Source organism: Apodemus sylvaticus, chromosome 2 (genome assembly GCF_947179515.1).
Source record: "Apodemus sylvaticus chromosome 2, mApoSyl1.1, whole genome shotgun sequence".
NCBI lineage: Eukaryota > Metazoa > Chordata > Mammalia > Rodentia > Muridae > Apodemus > Apodemus sylvaticus.
This window is the reverse complement of record NC_067473.1, coordinates 19,884,784-19,908,813: the sequence shown is the minus strand read 5'-3', so window position 1 is coordinate 19,908,813 and position 24,030 is coordinate 19,884,784. Positions and strand designations below refer to the sequence as shown.

General features: G+C 41.4%; 1 protein-coding gene across 1 annotated transcript; it reads left to right on the top strand.

The window, feature by feature from the left end:
- The first annotated feature begins 1,316 nt into the window (after positions 1-1,316).
- Positions 1,317-23,532, top strand: Steap4 (STEAP4 metalloreductase). Its single transcript, XM_052173161.1, has 5 exons — positions 1,317-1,519; positions 17,409-17,866; positions 18,442-18,969; positions 20,235-20,399; positions 21,690-23,532. Exons 2-5 carry the CDS (start codon positions 17,411-17,413, stop codon positions 21,951-21,953), a joined length of 1,413 nt encoding a protein of 470 aa, XP_052029121.1. The 5' UTR covers positions 1,317-1,519; positions 17,409-17,410; the 3' UTR covers positions 21,954-23,532.
- The last annotated feature ends 498 nt before the right edge of the window (positions 23,533-24,030 follow it).

Below are 24,030 nucleotides of genomic sequence, written 5' to 3'. Positions count from 1 at the left end.
TTCACCAATCATGAGGGTTCTTCGCAGCTGGATGTCTTCTTTCCTAGATACAGAACTTTCTGTCACCTGTGAGGCTTCAATCACAGAAAAAATCAGTCACAAAATTAGTGGGTGTTTTTTGTTTTGTTTTGTTTAGTTCTTTTCTCGCCTACAAAAACTATAGATGAACTCTTTGCAAAGTTCAAGAATGGGGAGTAGGTTTATCAATAAGCACAGTAGATACCTGTGATGTGGTAGTATATCAGGTGTGATGGGAAACTGCCCACGAAGAGCTTACAAACGTAGCAAGTCTCTCAAGGAGTGAGCTGCCCTAAACATGGCCCGCAAAGACAGAAGTCACTTAACCAACTAGCTGTCAGGGCAAGACTTCAGGAAGACGCTGAGGGCTCAGCTGACTCCTAAGGACATGGGAAGAGAGTGGCAATCAAGGCGAAGAAGAGTCTGGTTCTTAAGTTCTGAGAACATACTCCCCCAAGACTGTGAATCTGAACTTTGGCAAGAGTGCCATGGAAGTTAAACCCGATAGTTGGGAGAAAGACAAAGTTGAAGAATGCTGTATTTTAGACTGTAAAACAGCAACAGGGATGTTCTTTCCTTCGAGTTGTTCATGATTCTTTATGTCTTAAAGCACCGTCGGGGTGGATTTGGGAACCTCTATAGAAAGATACACCAATCCAATTGTATACAGGGTCAGCCCTTCACAGCCATGGGTTTTTCACCTGTGGTTTCAACAAACTATAAATCAAAACCATTTAGAAAAAAAAAGATATTTTCACCTTTTCTGCATGGGTAGGCAGGTGCTGTTGTTTGAAGGTTGTCTTTATCTCCCAAACAATAAAGTGTGGCATTCATTTAGGTAACATTTGCATTGCATTGTTACCATGTAGAGGTGGAATGAACAGGAGGAGATGGCTGCTTCCACCTGCCTGGGCATACCCTAACCTTGAAGCCCTGGAGTAACCCTGTGAATACATTTGAAATGAAGACCTGAAAACTCTCCATCTTTCAAGCTCTGACTCTGTTAATAAGCAGGGCTCCCGACAGGAGAAAAACGCCACTATTTCGTAAGAACAGGGGCAACGAAGAGGAAGGCCTAAGCTCTCTGCCCATGTTCAGATTTCTTAGCTATCCAGGGTCGTCTAGCTCCAACAGAGAAAGGACTATCTCTCTGCCCCTCTAGGCTGCTGCTGGCCTGGGATGCCCCACCCCAAAGGTTCCGGAAAACCCCTTTTAAACCCCGCTTGCCAGCGGAGAGCGGCCACATCTGCGAGCCAGAGCTGCACAAAAAGTTCTGGTCCTTCCAGCTGCGCGGGATTCCCAGGTTGAACTCTTCCCGGAAACTTTGCTTCACAGCTACTCTTGCGAAATCAAGCGGGCCCTCCTCCCTCTGCTCTTTGGCTTAAAGGCGAGAGCCTGGAGCCCGCGCAGAGCACAGGCTGGCTACCTTGCTCTGCAAGCCTAGAGGCAGAGCCCACCGCAGAGACGCCAGACGAACGCCCCTGGGGCGCCTCTCCAGCAGGTGGGTCACTTGACTAGCTCTTTTTGCCTTGTCACTTTTGCCAGGGGCTGGGGTCCCTTTTCTTTTAGCCCCACTCCAACCCTTCTTTTTCTGGACTCTACTTTCCAGGCAGCTGATATTGAGATATAGGCAAACTCACTCCCCATAGCCTTCTCATAAAAATGTCATCTAAGGCTGCTTCGGGATCAGTTAAGCCATTCAGCCAAGCATTACCTTCCCGCGGTTGCATTGCTTATCAAGGTGCAGAGAACTCCCAATGAGAAAGACCCAGACTGGATTCTTTCTCTAACTGGATTCCTACAAATCTGAAGCGCTCGTGGGAAAGGAGCCTGGAACTTAGATATGCAGTCCAGCAGTATAACGCTAAATCCAAGGACTTCTTCACACAGAGCTGAACTTGGGCAGTCGGTCTTCCTTGATCCTAATTTACATATCCTTAAGAGGCTTAGCGATTGCTTTCTGAGACATACTGTTAGATTGCAGTTTGAGGGAAAGAAAGCATGTCCAGAGGCACATGCCAGGAGCTCTGGGATTCTTTTTTTCCTTTATTACTTTTCTCTGCATGACTTTTTGAAATATGAATGGTGTGTCCTGGAAAGCAAGCTGCCTGACTACGGAGGCAGGGTGTTTAGAATTCTAGTCCTAGTTCTAACTGTGGCCTCAGTTTCACAGATCTAAGTTGAAAGCCTATTGGTCCAAGAGGATCCACACAATGAGGTCTACCAGGGTATTTAAAAAAAAGCCTTATGACATGCGGTGCTACGGCTGTGAAAGGTGTTGAAAGTCTTGCTAATGCTCCAGGTATAACTGAGTAATTACTTTCCGTAATAACGCAAGCTTCGTTGTTACAAGGAAACTACCCAGCCATTCTCACAGGAGCATCTAAAAGTTTCGCCACATTTATCATTCAGAGAATACTCTAGGCTTTCAAACCATTCTTCAGCCTTGCAGGGTGAGAATGTCCAATTCTGTATAAATGGCAGTCATATAAATGTCACTCACATGAAAGAACCTTTTTTTTCTGATACAGTAGGTATAATTTTATAAAATGGCACATTTATTTGAAGCGGTAACTTTTTTGAGATATGGCCTTTGCAAGGCCATGAGTTTTTCAGAACACTGTGATTTAGCACGGTGTGAAATCCTACCAGCAAGCCTTCTACCTGCGTGGCAAACACCACCAGCCCAAAAAAACAGGATGGAGCACTCTGGAGTACCAGAACCTCGATGCTGGAGAGTAAATGCTGCATGTGTACATCAAAATTGGGTCTTCGCACTTTCTCCATTTGACAACATTAATGGTTCTGCTGAAATTCACATAGCAACTGGCAGTTCAGGAACCAGCATACACTAGGCCAGACCTCTGATTTGAGCATGTTTTACAGACGTCTACCTTTCAAAAGCTTACTAACTGCTGTTTAGGGGGAAAAAAACAGATTTTCATACACTTTTGTAAAAAACTAAAAACTAAAAATATTAAGCTCTGCAGTGTGTTGCAAGCAACTTTAGAGAAATAAGTTTGTTATAGGACATAAACAGAGTATCTAATCATTCCACACTGCCTTGTTTCTTGAAGGATTTACCCTTAAATTACCTGTGCCATCAATGCCAGTATTTAAATAATATAGATTTCACTTTCAAAGAATACATAGCTGATTCTGCAATCACAAAAACACATGTCAGGTTTTTGTGGTCCTCACTATCTAGTCCTCTTCATTTAAGGACTGGAATGATGGTTAGTAGGTAAGATACTTGCCCCCAAACCATGAGGACCCAAATTCAAGTCCTTAGCACTCTCAAAAACTGGTTCCAGGACAGATCTCTGGAGCTCACTGCCCTGCCTGGCTAGCTTTGTCAAATTGGTGAGCTCCAGGATTAATAAGACTCCCTGGATAGAAGGAAGTCTAGATGGGAAGGAAGAGGATTCGCTAGCAGGTGTGGGCGAGGGACAAATAAAATTAATGAGGGAGGGGTGAATATGTTTGAAATGCATTATGTATGTGAATTAAAATGTTCTAATTAAACCAATTATCATGTATAATTAATGTATGGTAATAAAAATATACAATGGAAAGCAATCCAGGAAGACAGCCAGCATTGACCTCTGGCCTCTACACACATGTTCACACACACACACACACACACACACAAATACGTACACGTGCATTTACTCCATACATACAATTAAATTTAGGGCTGTTTTATCAGCTGCTGTAAAAATTATTTTCTTAGACGTATTGAAAAGACTGACAAAGTCCCGGAGAGAGAGAAGCAAAGCCAACAGACTCACCCTTTACAGCTGGAGGGCCTGTTCGGGCGTCCGGTTGAGCTGCCTTCCCAGGAGGCCACTTATTAATCACATACAGCTTATCTACGCACAATTCCCACCATGGGAAGCAGGAATAAACCATACACAATTTTCCAGATGGGCTTTAGATGAGACTAGATAATAATAGAAATGAAATTTACCTAGGCAAGACCTCTGATGTTACCTGTGTCTGTTCACATCCAAAAAGAATGGCTTAGTAGGTAATTATGAAGACTTCTTGAGCAGTTCTCCATGACATGTCAAATCCACTCAGATGGGTCTCCGTGACTTTTAGGTCATTTCCAAAATGGTTTTAATTAACACTTGTTCTTTCATTAAGAAGAAAGAAGTACTGCAAAGGATCAAACTAAGTAAATAACTAAAGGATAATGAATACTTAAGGCATTATTTGATAAGAAAATTACTTGGCCTATATAGAAATAAATTTTCTTCCAAACTTGTTGAAGAATAAAGAAGGAAGGATGCTTATGCTGTTTGGAGATTGTCTTCTAGGAGCATGTCCTTGCAAAAGAGAATGCCCTGGACTCCTAAAGGAAAGTAAGCAGTACATTGGCACCCTGATCTAAATTCTAAGTTCTGCTCTGTATTCAGGGTTTATTCAGCCATGTGTAGAGAAGTCTTTCCACACTGTACTTTGACAGAAGTGTGTTTCTGAAAGGTAATTTTGAGACATGTGTGGTTCTTTTAAATTTAAAATACATCACCATTCCTTACATCAGAATAAAGTTCACTCTTTTTCTTACAAGCAAAGAAAATGTATGGGAAGGGTAATTTTGAAAAGTTAAAAGCTGTAATTATGAATTAAAAGAAGACTAAGAAGTAACAATCTAATTATATAGCACACCTCTAAAACGAGTTCTTAGCAGGCTGGAGAGAAGACGGCTCTGCAGTAAGAGCAGAGGCACCACAGCGCTCTTGCAGAGAGCCTGAGGTGAGTTTCCAGTAGCCACATCAAGAGATTCACCACCACTTATAAATCCAGCTCCAGACGGATTCAATGCAGCTGCCATTCTTGGGCACCTGCACACACACACACACCCACCCACCCACCCCACCCCCCCCACACACACACCCACACCCACACACACACACACACACACACACAAATACATGCACAGACACAAACACACACACATACACACAGACACACACAAATGCACACACAGACACACATAGACACACAGACACACACAGAGACATACACACATACACACACATATACACACACATACACACACATATACACACACACATACACACATACATATACACACTTTTAAAAGTAAACATTTTTAAGTTGTTAGAACACAAACTACATAGTCTCTGGTCTTGACACCCAATGTTAAGGAACATAAAATGCATTAAGGAGGGAGTTGAAGCTCCTAGCACACCATTAGTGGGCAAACCCGTGGACTTAGGGAGCAGGAACATAGTTAATGCTCAGTGGGAAGCATGTGTCTTCCATCTACACATGCTCTTCTTACCATTTGGAAACACTGAGCTCAGCTTTCAGCCTAAGGACAATGGTAGCTGCGGCAGCTCTGGCAGGCTTTAACCAGTGCTCTCCTCCTGCCTGCTAGCAGATCAGTGTCCGTGATGTGGGCTCCCAACATCTGCACATCCCTGTGCTCTGTTTGAATCTCACACGTGTCCTCGTAGGTTGGCCCTAAGCTATCTTCTCCCTGACACCTGAGCTCCCTGGGGACAGGGACTTCCTGATTCCCATGTCATCCCTTTGCCTAACACGGTGTCTGGCACAAAGAAGCTATTGTAAATATCCCGGAAATATGAAATTTTACCGAGTCACTCCTGCTAACACTGATTTCTGTGTTGGAAAGATGTCACCCAAGGATGTACACAGCCAATGAGAATGAACGAACGGTCTATCGCTTTCCATTAACACAGGGAAAGTCCAGATTCTAACCCTTCCATTTGGAGAGAAGTTTAAGATTCTTCTTTTACATTGAAATAGTCAAAATTATTACAACTTTTTTGTTAATAGAAGACAGTATACAAGTGATGTTTGATTTACTTTCTTTTTAGCAATGCTATAGTACATTACTGGGCCAGCATGAAGTATGAAGCCCATAATAGTTCAAAAGAACCTATTTATACTATATTCTGAGAGAGAGAGAGAGAGAGAGAGAGAGAGAGAGAGAGAGATCTTTCTAGTTAATTCTTCAATACAGAAGTCCATGGGTGGTTTGTTTATCATGTTCAATGTTCAATTCTGTGGCATAGAAATAGAAAAAACTAGTTTAAGAAACCGGGATGGGGGAGGGGCGGGGGGAGAGGTTGAAACAGAAATCATCTAAGAGATGGGACGGTGTTGAGGCAGAGTTCATCAGTTAGCTCCTTGCCATTGACAGTAATGTACCAGCTGTATACTTTTCCTACACTGAGATCCTAAACTCTCCTTGCTAATATTTCTGAGTCATGTCTGAGAAACTAGAAGATATCTTTGGTGGAGTGAGTCCACCAAGGCTCCCCTTTGGAAGCAAGAGTCTAAGTGTATTAGATTCACAGCCTAGATTGTGTTGGCTCAATGTGTGAGGAAGACAGGCGTATGCAGCTGTCACTGCCCTGATGGAAATCGCATGGATTGTTTTCTAAATTAACCTGGGAGCCTTTGGGGAAGGGATGCCCCTAAGGAAAGATTCAGACATAAAATACAATCAAGATAAGAAAAGTGGTTTCATCTATCCACCCAGTAGCCTTGCCAACTCCACGGGCACAGGCCATATTTGGGAGAAGATGAGATAGAAGAGAGGTAGCGAAGGAACTGTTGCTTTGATAACTGGCTTTCTAAGGAAACCCAGTCCTAATGTACAGCATTTGGTGATTTCCATGGTGTGAAAACTTAAAAAAAAAAAAAATACTTCTACCTAGGAAGCCAGCTCCAGCCACTAGAGGGAGACCAGATTAAATGCTGGGTATTAAAAGGGAAAGCTGTTTTCTTACAGCATTTACCAACAAGCACTACTCAGAAGCTCTGAATCAGAGTCCAGAGAAAAGATGGGGGCGGAAGATCTGTGTCCTTCTGGTGCTTCTTTTATAGCCACTGGGACCCATCCCTTAGGGAGCCAGTTTACAAATGGAGGCAAATGATATCCCAAAGGTGAAAGACTAAGCAATCCCCAGAAATTTCTAAAAGTGGCCACATATTTTAAAACAGAATGGAAGGCTCTATGAGGAAGGTTTCTGAGGAGGCAGGCAAGATCAGAAGCACAGAAAATTTCTATCTCCTGACTGGTTTAGTGGCTATCGATATCTAGATAATAATTCCCATTGACATGAATGAATATTCATTTTATTTGAACAACGTTACTTGTAAATTAAATTTGTTAAATCACGTCCTAAACATCTCTGACAACCCCCCCCCCAAAAAAGCCAAACCCACCGACTGACACTAAACGTTTGGTGAGTTGCTGGAGATGCGGAATTAACCAGATGTCCATCGAATGCATATTAGTCAGATGCCCTGCAGTCAGCCGGCAAGAGAGAATAAATTCTCTGCTGGTGGTGACCTCTGGGTCCTGCTCCTGCTAACACATCCCTGATGAGCTACAGATTTGTAAGTTGGTCCAGATTGAAAATGCCAGTAGTGGTCAAGGTAAATTAGCCAAGGCATAACTGAATCTCCAGCCATCCCATGCACCCCAGGCCTCAAGTAAATAAAGGATCTAATAAGCCCAGGCAGCAGACACTGAGCCTACATGACCACGAAATCACAAAACTATCTTAACTTATCCTGACAGATAGAGCTGAGTTATCACTGTAACACCATGCATCCACGTGATGCTCAAACGAGCTACAATATCAACAAAGAACATACTAAAATAGAAAACATAATTTTCTCTATTCTGGAATTAAGATGTATAAGAGGCCTACATCACTATGTTGTCATCCATCTCTGGAAAGGAATGAGGATTCTGACTCCTGACAGGATCGCTGGAACCCAGTTACCACCGCAGTTCTTTCCCGGCTGGGCATCAGCAGTTCATGTCAAAGTATATAACCACAGAGCATTAATGCAGAAGGTTATCTCTAGTTAAGTTCTTGTGACTAAATCAATTTGTGCACTAAGTTTTGTGAGTCATTCTGTTGGTTAATGGGAGGACACACAGGTTAGTCATCGAATAGGCTGCCCTGAATTAAACAGCATTTCTCACAAAGTAATGCTGTGATCTATTTTTTCAGCAACTAACTCGCAGTCGCATAACTGAGGAGTGTTAGGGCATCAACTTCTGATGAACTCTGTGGCACACAACTGTTACCACCCAGAGCTTCGGCACAGGAGAGTCCTAAATTTAAGGCCAACCTTGGCTATATAGCAAGTCCTAAGCCAGCCTGGGCAGCATGGCAAAACTATTAAGAAAAGCAACAAAATATCTGTGAACGCATGATATTAGTCACTTTAGTTACCAAACGTTTTTGGTAAAATACAAAATGGTAATTTATCCTAAATATATTTGCTGTGATTTTATACTTCAGCTGACTTATTAGTGAGAGACTGGGCAATGCCTTGTATCTATGAGAAGTATCACAGTTAAAAAGTTCAAGACCACCCTCAGCTATATGATGAGTTTAGTTTGCCTGAACCATGTGAGAGAGATCCTTTCTCCCCAACACAAAATGTTATGCATATTAGATGGAGGGGTCTGAAATTAGTTTTCATGAGCTCTGAATCTCTGTGAAGTCCCCCTTTTCTTCAGAGTATATTTTTTACTGTTAACAAGTACAAGTTCTGTGTGATGACCCTTGGTATTCTCATTCTATTCTGCGTCATAATGATCAGTATTCTGCTAAAGATGGATGCCGCTAACAGACTTGGAGTTTCCTTTCAGAGAATCTCTCATGTTCTTCAGTCATCTCTCAATCACAGAGATCTACGAACATATAAGAGCATCTAGTAGCCTTCCATTTCATATACAGAACAGAGAAATTGGCTAGGAAATGTCAAATATTGCTTCCCTGTTAAGTTTGTTACTTGTGCTCTTGCTTTTTGAATCAGGGTCTTCCTGAGTAACCCTGGCTGGCCTGGTACTCCTCTAGAGCCAAGGTTAGCCCAACATTCAAAACAGTTGAATCCTGCATCACCACCTGAAGTGCCAGAGCTAATTATACTATTTTAAGTGATGGTTTTGTAAAGATGGCCCTTAATACCACAGCAGATAACATATACATACTTACTTTCCCTCTGACTTCAAGAGGTCTGCTTGACAAAAGATACCAGATAGACCATCCCCGTCTAACCCGTATCTCACAGTACAAAAGTTTTACTGCAAATGTGCTTCAGACTTTGCAAAGGATATAGTTGCTCTAAAAAATACTCATTAACTAAAACTCAAATTTAATTGATATCATGTGTTTTTATTAAATTTGGCAATCATCATTCACATTCACCTCCTCGCAGAGACTCAGGTTGACCAGCACTCAAAATTTGCTTCTCCTCTCTCAGAGCAATTTTATTCTATAACCCTATTCTGTATTCCTTGGAGAGCGTCCAGATTATTAATTATTAAATGTACATTGTCCAGCTTTCTATGATAACCCTCAGACAGGTTTCGAAGCACACAGATTCAGAGTTTTGACTTTCTTCCTCCACTGAGTCAAAACACTTTATAAGAAGTCTGTATCCTTTGCCTCTTCATCTTCAGTGGGTCTGTGGGTTAGTGGTGTGTGTGTGTGTGTGTGTGTGTGTGTGTGTGTGTGGTATGTCCAGGGTGAATAGTTTCTGAGGAATTCAGATGTTTGAAGCATCATTTCAGAATCCTAAGCTGAATTCTCCGATAGAGAAAATGGCAGCATGACTCTAAAGGCTGATTCAAGTAAATGACTAAGTAGCTATATGCATACTGTGTACCTGTGCTACGTGACCTATGTGTCGGTCTTAAGGAACTCCATGAAAGACTTGGGTGGTTTTCTCAGGTTGGGTAGCAGCTCTGTAGTACTTCCTTGACAGAATGACAGAGAAAAGCTACGTGCAATCTGAGGCCCAGTCTTGAGTCTGACATCCTTGGACTCTGTCCCTTGTGATGTGCACACCCTCGGGCCTCCCTCAGCTTCAGCCTTTGGTTTTTCTCTTAAAGAGAGGAATTCTAAGTCTTCAGTCAAGACTACAGGGAAAACTCGTGAAGAAGATGAAATGTATCAAGAGTCATTCAGTTTTTGTGCAAGCTCTCAACCCAATTTGAATGTGCTTCTGGGACGGAGACATACTAATTCTCAGAATAACACTTTACAGAAGTGTGTGTTTTTCCACAGTCCTTAGTGATCCCAAGAAATCTTTAATGACTGAAGTCAGAAAGTGTGATGCCTGTCTGTACTCCAGAGCTAGCCTCTTCTCCTCACTCCCCCCAAGATCTCTCTGGGCGGGTCCTCTCTGCCTACCTAGGAGCAGCCCCATGACACTACTTTCTGAAACTGAAAGTTGTGTGTTGTGTCAAAAACAATTTTCTCTTTAGATTTGCTTTGATCACCTCCAAACTTTTTCATAAGAAATTTATTTTTGCATTTTTACTTTGCATAAATACATAAAATTGGGTTAGTTAATAAATAAGCTGACTCTAGCTATGTGTAAATAACCAACGGTCAGTGTTTATGTAAGTAATTTGAATTTTCTTTGGATTTTTAGAATTAAAGATGACAGAGAAAGTCACTGTGGCTACTTATTCCTTTTAAGTTATGTATGCCAGACAAAAGAGAAGACTTTCTTTTCCATTCTAAAAATGGCATCACATATATAAATATTTATATTTTTTCCTCTCTATTCTACACAATTTGGGGGTGAAACAAATGGCCCATTTTCTAATTTCAGGGTGAGAAAGTACCGTGTTTTGCAAGAGCCATGATTAGGTCATTGACATTCTTACTAAAGGACCTGGCAAAGACGACCTCCCCTAAGTTACTGACAGTGGTAAAATGTGCCATTTGACACCAGGGTTTTGGTATACCAATAATTTTAAGTTTTGAGTTACCTTTTAAATGAAGTCTCTTATTATTTATCATATAGCTTGAATTTTTTTCTATTCATTAGCTATATACATGCTACTATTGCATGAATTAATGTGTGTGAGAGACAAAGAGACAGAAAGAGAGAGAGGGAGAGAGAAAGACCATGCCCATGAACACAGATACATGTGTGTGGAGGCTACATATCAGTTGAGAGTGTAGTTAAATGAGACATGAGACATCACCCTTGGGATTTTATGAGACAACAAGATCTCACCATTTCCTAGTGTTCACCAATAAGGCTAGATCTAGAGATTTTCTTTTCTTTTCTACTTTTAAATTATTATTTTTTTATGTTTTTATTGAATATTTTCTTTATTTACATTTCAAATGTTATCCCTTTTCCAAGTTTCCCCTGCTCCCAGAAACCCCCATCCCATCCTCCCTCCCCCTGCTTCTATGAGGGTGCTCCTCCACTCCACCCCACTCCCACCTCCCCACCCTCAATTCCCCTACTCTGGCATCTATGGAGCCTTCATAGGTCCAAGGCCCTCTCCTCCCATTGATGCCTGGCAAGGCCGTCCACAGCTCCGCCACAGCTAGAGCTCTGTACTCCTTGGTTGATGGCTTAGTCCCTGGGAGTTTGCAAGCATCCACTACACCTGGCTTTTCAGGGGAGTGCTAGCTCCTCAGAATTACATCAGCGGAGCACTTTTCAACTGAATTGCATCATCTTCATGACTCAGTCAATTAAGATTTTTAACACAGCTCGTGTATTTTAAGCTGCTAAAAATTTTAATTAATCTGTGTTATAAATTTTAAATTTTTAAAACAAGATTTTAAAATTATATTAACTCTTAAAAGAAACTATTCAAGTTTATTCTACAAATTCCATGGAGAAAGGAGTTAGACTAGCTGTAATAGTTTTTTAAACAGTGCATTAGATAGAACGACTATCAATTTTTAGACATATGTATGCATGTCTAGACATTATATATACTTGCATGCATATAGCTATCAGTAGTGTATGGAATAGACAAATGTCAGATACACAGATTAGTAGAGCAGAAAAGAGACCCCAGAAAATGACCTACACTTACAAAGATCATTGATTTTTAACAAAGGTGTGAAAACAATTGATAAAACAAGATATTATTCCAACAAATAAAGGATAAGCATTTAGTTAATTTATATAGGCAACACACACACACACACACACACACATATACTTAAGTACCTAAACATTAAACTTTGTAAATATAAGCTAAAAAAATATCACAGTTAATTTTTACACTTTTAGAAAACTATCTAGAACCCGGGGCTTCATGAAGAGATTTTTAGATATCAAAAGATTTTTCTATGTCAAAATCTATAAAAGAAAAGAATCATTAAATTAATGCCATAAAAATTTCAAATTCTTTTTCTACAAAAGACCCTGTAAGACATGACAAAAATCAGGCTAGGAGAACACACTTATAAATCCCGTATCTAACAAGAGTCTTATATTTACTATGCCTGTACACATATATGAAATACAGTGTCTAATTTAAAAATGGACAAAAAGCTGGGTGTAGTAGCTCATATCCATAATCCCCGAAATTGGGAGGGTAAGGTAGAGTGATTGTGCAAGTCTGAGACTACCCTGGACTATTCCAGATTTCTAGACCAGCCTGGACTAGAGTAAAACTTTATCTTCGGGAATGAAGGGAGAGTGAGAGGAACATTAAAAAGGAGGGAAGGGGGAGGGAGGAAAGAAGAAAGGGAGAGAGGGAGGGAGGGGGAGAGGAGAAGATGGGGGAGAGAAAGATAATGGGCAAAAGACATGAAACATGTCTCACCAAGGATGATATACGAATGCCAAGTAACTTCATAACAAGATGTTCGGTATCATTAGCCATTAGAGGCAGGCTAATTAAAACCATACTGAAATAACAAAATAGCCAAAATAAAAACTACTGGAACTAATAAATTACTAAGTAGGAATGTAGAGCAGAGTGGTCGCTGGACAGTAAACAGGAAGCTACATATAAATCTGAGCAGGAACTTGCCATAGACCCAATAACTTCAGTTGGGAACCTTCGCCCCAAACAAATGAAAACTGGTGTCACAGCAAACCTTGAACACGAATGTTTATTACAGTGGGCGGAGTTAGAAACAAGTGAAAGGTCCTACATGGTATGAAGACAGCTCTAAGACTGCGGGTAAAACTAAGTGGTATATTATATGCTTGGCATGCACAAGCCGTGGATTGGTCGCCAGAAACCAATTTTGTTAAGTGAAACTATAATACATCTTGTCCATGGACAACTACTCAGAAACAAAATGGGAATACTGATACACAGAACAACTTGGATAAAGCTCAGGGGCACTGTGCGGAGTGAAAAACAAAGGGAAAAATGGAGGGCTCTGGGCCTGTTTCTCTAGCATGTGATGGCATTTCTGTAATATTCTCTGAAAGACAAAACTATAGAGAGCTGGCTAATGGACTCTAAATCCGAACCCGCTCTGGAGAGGTGGGTGTGGCTAAGAAGAGAAGCAGCAGAGATGTCCAGTGCTGGAAGGGTCTGTACCTCTTTGCCATTTGCCCACAAAACCCTCATTCTCGTGGGAGGCGTCAGTGGGAGAATCTCTAAAGACTGCCGCCTCTGTTCCTAATGCCCAGGGTGGAATGCGTAGACAGAAGAGCGTGATGGACAACATTCTTCTTCACCTCAATGACAGCTGCCTCTGTGACCAACAAAGTGACCTTTGTCACTTTGCAGCCTGTGTAAACATTCCTGTGGGATCGCTTCACCTAGCACCCTACAGAAGGTGTTTCCATAGGACGTATGGAGGGTGGTTCTGGAGGTCCTCCAAGCTAGGAAATACCTGTTCTTTGCAGTTACCCAGCTGATGGTGTGTAGTGCCCACAAGGCCGAGAGAAAGAGAATACAGTTGTCGTAACTCTTTAACCTGTTTTACCTTCAGTAAATACTCTTCTGTTTGCTGCCTTTCTTACAATTTCCTGTTTTCCTGCATTTTATAGCTAACAGTAGGCTAGGAAATTTTGAAAAGTCTGAGCAAGAAACTTTCCAACCTTCATGAACCCATGTTTTCATGTAGCTATTTTGAGCTATAAAAAAGCCTGACACGGGTGTGATAACCCTCTTTGTGAAGCACTTATTGTAAGACAAACCCCATGCATACATCCTGTTTCTGTGAACATCTATAATTACATTTTTTTCCAAGAGCTCAGAATCAAATCTCCAAAGAATTGCTAATTTTTTCCACATTATTTGTTTTTATCATTATCCTGAGTAATCTTGCAAGCAGAGGACTATGTGCCAATGATTTATTAGAGACCTGATTCTGGGGAGTGGGAGAGAAGAGCAGAGGGCACGGTAGGGAACATGGGAAAGACAGTGAAAGAGGAAGGGAGGTTAACCACGGTCACAGATAATGAGAGCTCTGGTCCACTGGGGCATGTGAGGAGCCTTAAGAAATATGTCAGACTGAGTGCCAGAAGACGATGCAGCCATAAAAACAAGACAGAGTTCACAGAGGCCTGCCCCCTGGTGGTGTGTGGTGCCCCATGGACCCTGAATGCTAAGACGACATGGGTCTTAGAGAAACCCCATGACAAGAAGCAAGAGATGGGAGGCCCAAAACTAAGTTTCTGTTGGGCAAAAGCTGAGCAGAGCTAAGGTTTCTGACTGGAGACTAAAAATAGCATCAGGAAAATTTGAAGTGAGTCTCAAGCTGTGGCCATAAAGTATAACCTTAGAGTGATGGCCACAGCCATCAGGAAGTGCTCAGGGAATAAGTAAGCTGCATTTCCTTTCACTGGATCAGTCGGTAATATTTTAATATCCCCTTACCAGTATTTGCATCTGCAATTTACCCAATGACGTCTCTGAAGTTTGGAAAGTGAAAACAAATTGTAATGGTTGGAGGAACCAATATCCCAAGGACATTACCTTAAACTGCCAAGGTATATCTTAAGAGAATAATAAATTATAATATAAAAAATACAAATAAGAGAAATTCATACTTCCTCCATTTCTACATCTGTGTTTTGACATGTTCACATGGCCATTTCATATGAACATTTCATATGGGATGGTCGTCATAAAAAATAAGTGCAGAAAGGAGGCACATTCTAATCTCTGGCTCAGATTATTTTTATATACTTAAAATAATCACAGTTATTTAGGCATGATCACTGGTCAAGTTATATGCTTTATATAGATATTAATTAACTAGTGGGTTAAATTTCTTAGATAATAAATAGATTAAATAACCAATTAATGATAACCTAGCATTCATGCCTCAGGAACTGTTTTGAGATACATAAATTAATATAAGCCCCAATATCTCATCAGCAGATACTATCTCTCATCTTACGCATGACAAGGCTGAGTGTGAATAACCTGCCAAAGGCCACGTTGCTAGTAATTCGGTGCAAACGTGTTCTGAGGAGATGACTCAGTCAATAATATGCTTGGCTTACAAGCACAAGGACCTGAACTGGATGCTTAGACCCAAGTAAAAGTTCTAAGCATAGAGACTTTTTATCACCTCAGAGCTTGAGAACTGGATATAAATGGGTTCCTGGGTTCACTGGCCAGCTAACCTAGCCTTGCTTCAGACCCATAGGAGACCTTCAGGCCCAAAGGAGATAGCGAGCTCTCCTGAGAATGATACCAAAGTCGTTCTTGATCTCCACAAACATACACATATATACACCTGCACACACATGCACACATACACACACACAGAGAGAGAGAGATACAGTATAGTAATTTCCAACCCCAATAAGCCTGTATAAAAACCACACAATCCACTTTTTATATTTATAAGTTTAATTTTTACAAAAATTTAGAGAAAGTTAGAATACATCGATTCATAGTGGTCAAATGGCCCAAATCACCTGGAATTGCTGCATGTATAAGAATCAGTGAGAATATTGCTACAAAGAAGCTAGTTTCTTGTTGTTGATGAATTCACCAGTTCTATGATTTCTGTACACAGTAATCTAGTGTGAGGGGAAAAAACATTAGAATGAAGTAGTGGGGGTCAAAGGAGGAGACAGGTAGTCAGTCCTTTACACACAAAGCACATGTACAGAATGGAATGGTAATCATTTCAGGTGGCAGCCTGAGGATTTGCACTATGAAAATAGTTGTTAACTGGTGGGCAGTGGTGGTGCACAGATTTAATGCCAGCACTCAAGAGACAAGTGGATCTCTGTGAGTTTGAGGGCAGTCTGGTCTACAGAGTGAGTTCTAGACCAGCCTGGGCTTCACAGAGAAAGCCTATTTTAAACACATCAATATATACAGATATATACATGTATAGATATATATATATATATAATATTATACACACACATATATGTGTTAACTGATTAGGAGCTAGTCAAATTTGCTAAGTACTAATTTGCACTCATAGATGTTAAGAGCTTTTGAAAAGACAGTCATGCTTGCATGTGAAGAACCATCTTCAACGCCAGATAACTTCTCACGTGTGTTCATGCCCTTCCTGATACCTGCTGAGGGCATCTCCGGGTAGTTGGTAAGATGATTCAGTTGTTTTGGTGAGTCACAGTTTCTGCGGTGATACAAGAAAATCCTGTATTTCTTGTCTCTCTTGTGACTCCTGCCTGAGTGCAGAGATCTGCACTGTCTGTGTGTGCTGCAATTGCACAACCTCAATCAAGTGTAGCTAAGATGACAGGGCTTTGTCATGAGCGGAACTAAAAAGGAAATGTCCAAAGCTCCCTCTTTTTAAAAGATGCAGGTGTGTGTCTGTGTGTGTATGTGTGTGTGTGTGTGTGTGGTGTGTGTGTGTGTGTGTGTGTGTGTGTGTGTGTTTCATGACTGACATGAGAGCTACAGTGTCCAAAGCTCCCTTTTTTAAAAGGTGCAGGTGTGTTTGTGTGTGTGTGTGTGTGTGTGTGTGTGTGTGTGTGTGTGCGTGTTTCATGACTGACATGAGAGCTACAGTGTAAGGACCAACACTGTTATCGATGGTGTTGGGAGCTGCACATCTGACTCACTGATTTTACTGTCAACCACTTGAATGAGAGAAGTCAAGTCTTTGGCAACCGACTTCTTTCCCCCCTGCAAGTCTGTTGTCTTTAATTATCCAGCCTCCTCCTCTTGACTGCACCCCATGCCTGAAACAGAGGGAGGACCCTGCTTGCTCCATTCCATCCTGCTCATGCTTACAAATATTTGCCAACTGTCTAGCCCTTGTTAGACAGTGCATTTCTCAGCATGGAAAAAATAAATCCTTGAAAATCCCTTCCCCACAGGGGAAAAAAAAAACAGAAAAAGCCTCTACATTAGCTGATGGTTTTAAGTAGAACTTGAGAAATGTATCCTGAAAGAAGACATACTATTCCCCCAAAAGAATAGAGTGAGATCGATTCCTGTGTGAACTTGTAGAAAATAGCAGCTTCCAAACACCAACTGTGACCGGATTCCCAGGCAAGATATTCGATTGTCTTCGTGAACATGGCACGTTTTTCTCTGAATGTCTTGGGGGTATCTCTCAGTTACAAGCCGATGATCTAGAAGTCCTTTTGAATTTATACACCTCTAATTTCATTCGTTTGCTTTTCAGTAATGGAGAAAGGATGTGCAGACGCATTTCCTCTGACAACCGATTCCTCAGAAAAACAAGGAGTTGTCTGCATTTTTGGAACAGGGGATTTCGGGAAATCCCTGGGACTGAAGATGCTCCAGTGTGGGTATTCCGTTGTCTTTGGGAGTCGGAACCCCCAGGGGTCCAGCCTTCTGCCCAGGGGTGCAGAAGTCCTGAGCTATTCAGAAGCAGCATCGAAGTCTGACATCATAATCCTGGCCATGCACAGAGAGCACTACGATTTCCTCACAGAACTGGTTGATTCGCTCAAAGGAAAAGTATTGGTAGATGTCAGTAACAATCGCAAAATCAATCAGTACCCAGAATCAAATGCTGAATACCTTGCTCAACTGGTGCCAGGAGTCCATGTGGTCAAAGCGTTTAACACCATCTCAGCCTGGGCTCTCCAGTCAGGGACACTAGATGCAAGTCGGCAGGTAAGATTAAAGGAACTTGAATTCAGCTGCTTAAAGGTGAATGTTTTAACACGCCCTTCACTGCATACAACTCATTAAAAAAAAATCCCTATTAAATATTTAATTTTCCTAAATGTGCTAAGGACAACTTTCTTGGGTTTCATTGAGAAGTGTAGTCTATCGAGGTTCATGTGTAATAGGACTTGGATGGGGCCAAATCATGTCCAAATCTGGAGTTCTCTTGCCAGACTGGAAAGTTACTAACCGTTTGTTGACTCTGTTATCGCTTGTGTGAAACGGGGCCGTTTACGACCCAAGGTTAGCCACAGTCATATATGACGCGGTTCCCACATTCAGAGAAAGATGAGGCTACTCATGCTGCAGAAAACCTCATCTTATAGCAACATCATGTGCCTGACGCTACCCTCAACCAAAAAGCTTGGTCCCTCACAGTCCAGCACACACATGCCAGTTCAAAGCATCTCTGTTTCAAAAAATAGCTTATTATTGGATGTTTATGTGGTGCCTATATAAAGCTTAGTGGTGATTATTAAATGAAGGAAATAATAAATATGGAATTAATTATTTTAACTCAGGTGTTCGTCTGTGGAAATGACAGCAAGGCCAAGCAGAGAGTGATGGACATCGCGCGTACACTCGGACTCACCCCACTGGATCAAGGATCTCTCGTGGCAGCCAGTGAAATCGAGAACTACCCTCTGCAACTATTTCCAATGTGGAGGTTCCCTTTCTACTTGTCTGCTGTGCTTTGCGTCTTCTTCTTTGTGTACTGTGCTATACGAGAGGTCATATACCCCTACGTGAACGAGAAGATGGATACTACGTTCCGCCTGGCTGTTTCCATCCCGAATCGCGTCTTTCCCATAACAGCACTCACCCTGCTGGCCCTGGTGTACCTCCCTGGTGTTCTGGCCGCCATTCTGCAGCTCTATCGAGGCACAAAGTACCGCCGATTCCCAAACTGGCTTGACTACTGGATGCTTCGCAGAAAGCAACTGGGCTTGGTAGCTCTCGGATTTGCCTTCCTACACGCCATCTACACACTCGTGATTCCTATCCGTTACTATGTTCGATGGAGGCTGAGAAACGGGACCGTCACTCAGGTGAATTTCTTCTCCTCTGTATTTCTCGGGTCCTTATACCAAAGCACAGTCTTGCTCTACCGCAATCCATTTCACAACTGGGGAACATTGTTCCCCAAAGTTTGTCTTTTGTTCTGTTTTCTATTTTAAACATTTTCATGATTTAGGCCTAGCTGACATCAAACTCATCACTTTCCTGCCTTGATCTTCCAAATTCTGGGATTAGAAGCATGAAATGTTATACCCACCCAGGATCTTCATTTTTTTAAAGTATCAATAATCAGAAGCCCTATCCTGGGGCTTGCAAATGATCACATAGAATTACTGAAAATAAAAATTAGAGTCCAGACTCATGTGACTCTAGATTTATAATCCTGGACTCACAGACACTGACCAACTGACAGTCACTCAACACATACCCTTATGTTTTGAGCTTCTGATTTTGAAGTCTAAACTACTGTCCACGAACTATGGCGTCTGAAGGAAGATGAGCTACAACACTACAAGCAAATTCCTGCAAAAGGGTGCTTATAAATCCATCAATGTTTGTCTGGTGAGAGGTTGTTCTCAGTAGATGGAAAACCAAATGATTCTGAGCAAATATCAAATAATATCTAATGATTTCATCAAAGATGAAATCAGCTCAAGAAGTCTTTCCGCATTTACAGCAGAGATGCTACAAGTCTGGTCTGGTTTAGACACTAATGGTCTCGCTATATCTTACAACATGTTCAAAGGCTGTTAGTCAATAACTCACCAGCATTGTGTCCACATGTACCCTCACACATTCCCCAACAAAAGTTTCTTGAGTAAGGATCACACTACATAGCCTGATTCTTCCCACACTGTGATGTGAAAGATTTAATGCTGTATTATGATATAGTGAGCATAAAAGACCCAAACATGTGTGTGTGTGTGTGTGTGTAAGCAGAATAGAGACAGAGTAAACATAATATAAAAACCAAATTTTGATGTGATTGTTTAATAACACTGTTTTTTTGAGAAACAGAAAGCCATATACTGAAGATTAGCCTGAATATTGACTTGTTTTAGATATATAGGATGAATTAAAACTCCTTATTTGGCTCCTAGAATTATAACAAACTCACAGGAGAATCAATCACTTTTTCTGCTCAAAACATTCAAAAGTATTTTTCCAAAGCTGTTCCATTAAGGAATGACACACAATTTGCTTTGTGTGAGTAACACAAAGAAAGAGGTGTGTCTCAGTCCCCCTGATAAAGTATAAGGAACAACCATTTTACTTGTTTCTCATTTTTCTGTAGGCCCTAGCTAATAAAGACAGCCCATTTATTACCTCTTCTGCCTGGCTTAGTGATTCCTACTTGGCACTGGGAATCCTGGGATTTTTTCTGTTTCTTCTCTTGGGAATCACCTCCTTGCCGTCAGTAAGCAACATGGTCAACTGGAGAGAGTTCCGATTTGTCCAGGTAAGTGCTTCAAATTTAAGTGTCTTGGTATTTCAAGGGGAATAAAGCTTTGTACAAATGTTCCCGTTTTGCTCTCAGATCACCCCTTAGTTTTCCATTTGGCTCCCTTACTTCCCCAGTCACGCCATTAGCAGTTCACGCAGAAAAATGAACTCAGACACTGACAGGCAGACTCAGTAAGGGTGTGATTTCCTGCTTGGGACAGCTTGTCGAGACTCCCAAGTTTCCCCAGAGCCACCACTGAGACTACGGAGCACCGAGAAGCTATTAACAATGTGTGGAGGCACCAGGGAGAGAGGTCCTCCTGAAAAGGGCCCAAAGACAAAATTCAGTCTTGCAATCCGGAAGTATTGATGAGAAAATGGAGATTTACCATAAAACTTAAAACTTCAATGAAAGTTTGATAAATATCATCACCCTAGACTTATTCCAGGCCTGTATGAGAGAAATTCATTTTTCCCCACGTATCAGTCACCAGACACCTCATTGATGGTAGTACCTATCCCGGGAGACCAGTGCTCCTCACATTATCTATCGCATCCCGAGAAGCAGCAAAAGCATCATCCTGGGAACTCATTAGGCCCCAAAGCCCTAGGTCCCACCCAGTTCTATCAATGAGGAGCTCTGAAGATAGATCTCAGCAATTTGTTTTAACAAGCCCTCCAGATAATTCCCATACTCGTTCCCTATGCACCCGTATAATAAAACAGACCATTAGTAATTGAAATTAGATTTGATTATGAAATCCAGCAGTTTCTCCGAGGGGCCAAATGTAGACAAATTCAAGGAATTAAGACACAAAGGAAAACTGAGCTTCAGAATTCAGGGTCTCCACAAGCACAGCTTAGCAATTAATTGTTTCTTACTGTGATGGAAATGGGCTAGCCTCTGGCTTTGACCAGTAACAGAAAAGAACCAGAACTTTGTAGAAGTCCTTCTGTTCTGAACTCCTGATAAGAAGACCCAGAAAAGGTGCTCCCTCTGTGGACAGAAATGTTGTATTCATGTCTCCTAACTCAAAAGAGTTTACTCCTAGGACATTTTTCTTTATCAAGTCTGGTTAGTATAAAACGTGCATGTCATCAAGAAACAAATCTTTTCTATATTTTTAATGAAATATTTATACTCCTGAAAACAGATAATAGATTTTTTTCTAAGCCTAGCAGTGTTCTAAATATAACAATATCATAAACGTGTGGTGGTAGACAAGTAAACTTCGTGGGCATGAGGCAAGTTCTGAATGATGTTGACGTCTATGGTTTTTTGCTTGGTTTTTTTGTTTGTTCACAGTCCAAACTGGGTTATCTGACCCTGATCTTGTGCACAGCCCACACTTTGGTGTATGGTGGAAAGAGATTCCTCAGCCCTTCCGTCCTCAGGTGGCACCTTCCTTCGGCCTACATTTTGGCACTCATCATCCCCTGCTCAGTGTTGGTGATGAAGTTTATCCTCATCATGCCGTGCATAGACAAGACCCTCACGCGCATCCGCCAGGGCTGGGAAAGGAACCCAAAATACGCGCAATCAGCACTGAACGGAAAATCGGATATTTAAACTACAGTTGGATTTGCCGGGATTGGTGTGTACTATTGTAGTAAATGTTAGAGCATAATGTGTCCAGTTATAAAAAAAAAAAAAAGCATTTTCTGTCGTCACGGTCCCAACTTCATCATCACAGCAGGAAATGTTGCCTGACTTTGAAAGACCACAGAGCAAGGGCGCGCTCGATGTGATGACTCATTGCAGGGCTCCCTCACTTCCTTTTCCAGAAACCCTGGCGATGCCACTGCGATTAGATTTACAGTTCCGCATGACAAAGCTTCTTGGTTATGGGCAACATGAATGGTGTAATGTTTTGCAGAGTTCTGAAAGAGTGTGTGCAACTCCCTTTCCTAATTCAAGGGCTGATGTGAGTGAAAAGGCAACACGAGTCATACTAAAGGTTCTGCTTGACACGCCTGAAGAAAAGGCTCAAGTGAAGTAGACGGAAAAAGAAGGTTTGTTTGTTTCCTGGAAGGAGTGGTGATCAATTTAAGTATTGTCACACTGACCTGGGGGTACTTGGGATCCGGCTGTAGTACTGAGCTCAAAACTTTGGCCTTATGCAGGTTACATAAATGAGCTACGTACACGCCAGCCCTGCGGTGTTGAGTATGTAGACGTATGGACCCCTTGATATTTTGCTTTTACCAATGTGTATACTTACTATGGGGAGATATTTTAAACTGCAACAAAATGTAACAATTGGTTTGAAGTAACCATTCCTTGGATATATGGAAAGCTATGCAATTGTCCCAAGATTCTTCCTCTACCAGGGATGGCTTGAGGGGAGATGGGGCAGGAGTTGAGCTGTGATCCTAAGTTGAGGGAAGCCGGGAAAGAGAGGAAGATCCTTTGGCATTTGGTTTTCAGGTGCCATTAGCAGAGACAGGTTGAAAATAGCCTTGTACAAAAATGCCTCATAAGCCAGAATGTTATCTAGTGAGCTAAGCAAATACTAATACAGTTTCACTATGCTGTTTGGTATCATTTAGGGGTTGTGGAGTGCTTTCTGCATTATACATTTCAAGTACTGTTCAGTATTAAGCATCTGTGAAATTAACTTCCAGCATAAACACGGAGCTCCATAATCTGTCTCTGTTATCGTTGTAACTGGTGCAGTTAAAAGGAATCGTCTGAAATCGTCGGCGCGAGGAGAGGATAGCTGAGAGAACCCTGGGACCCTCGGAAGAGGCAAGCAGCAGTGAGCCGGATGCAGCCGGCTCTGGCGTCCTGCTGGTGTGGATGGTGACTTTCCCAAGGTGACCTTTAGCAGGCTGACTGAGTGTCCCTAGCTCTAGCCTGAAGCTAAAAAAAGATTTTTGCACAATCTTCCCACTTGTCACCAAAATAAGTAAAAGGCATTGGGTTTGACATTTTTCTGCCTAATCTACAAAGGCTGTTTATTTTTCATTTTGCTAGCTTTTATATCATATATTGCACATGATATCATACATTGCTCAAAATCCAGGGATTTTTTTTATATAAAGCTCTTATATAACACAGACATTTCTTTTACTATTGCCCTAATAAAATATGTAGACTATATTCAGTTTTTACTAAAAGGACAATTGAGTTGTCTTTGTACTAACCAAATATTTCTGTACTTTCAATTATTTCCTTGGAATATTTTCTAAGAGTTAATAATATAAAATTAAAGATTATTTGATAACATTTGATGTGGTGCCAGTTTTTAATATGACTTTCTCAATTCTTTTGTTACACCATTTCAGATTTGGAGTTTTGCTTCTATTGTGATTTCTTATAAATAGCTATAAAGATCTGAAGAATACAATTCTGTAAGTTACCTTTGATGAAGCCATGCAGGAATTCCAAGAACAGAAGAACTCTGGGCAGAGCAAGGAAGGGTATTGGGGTGGGCAGGGCAGATCCTTGAAGTTCAGTCAGGATGGGGGAAACATGGCCAGTATCCCATGTTGTAGAGAACAACCACTTATGCAGGGCTGATCAAAGTGTTGGCTGATTAAGAATGAACTCTGTCAGTTGGGTCAAAGGAGGCATTTGGAGTGAACCACATACCCATTTCAGTAAAAGCCAAAAAATAAGAAAATAAGATAGAAAATGCCCGCGG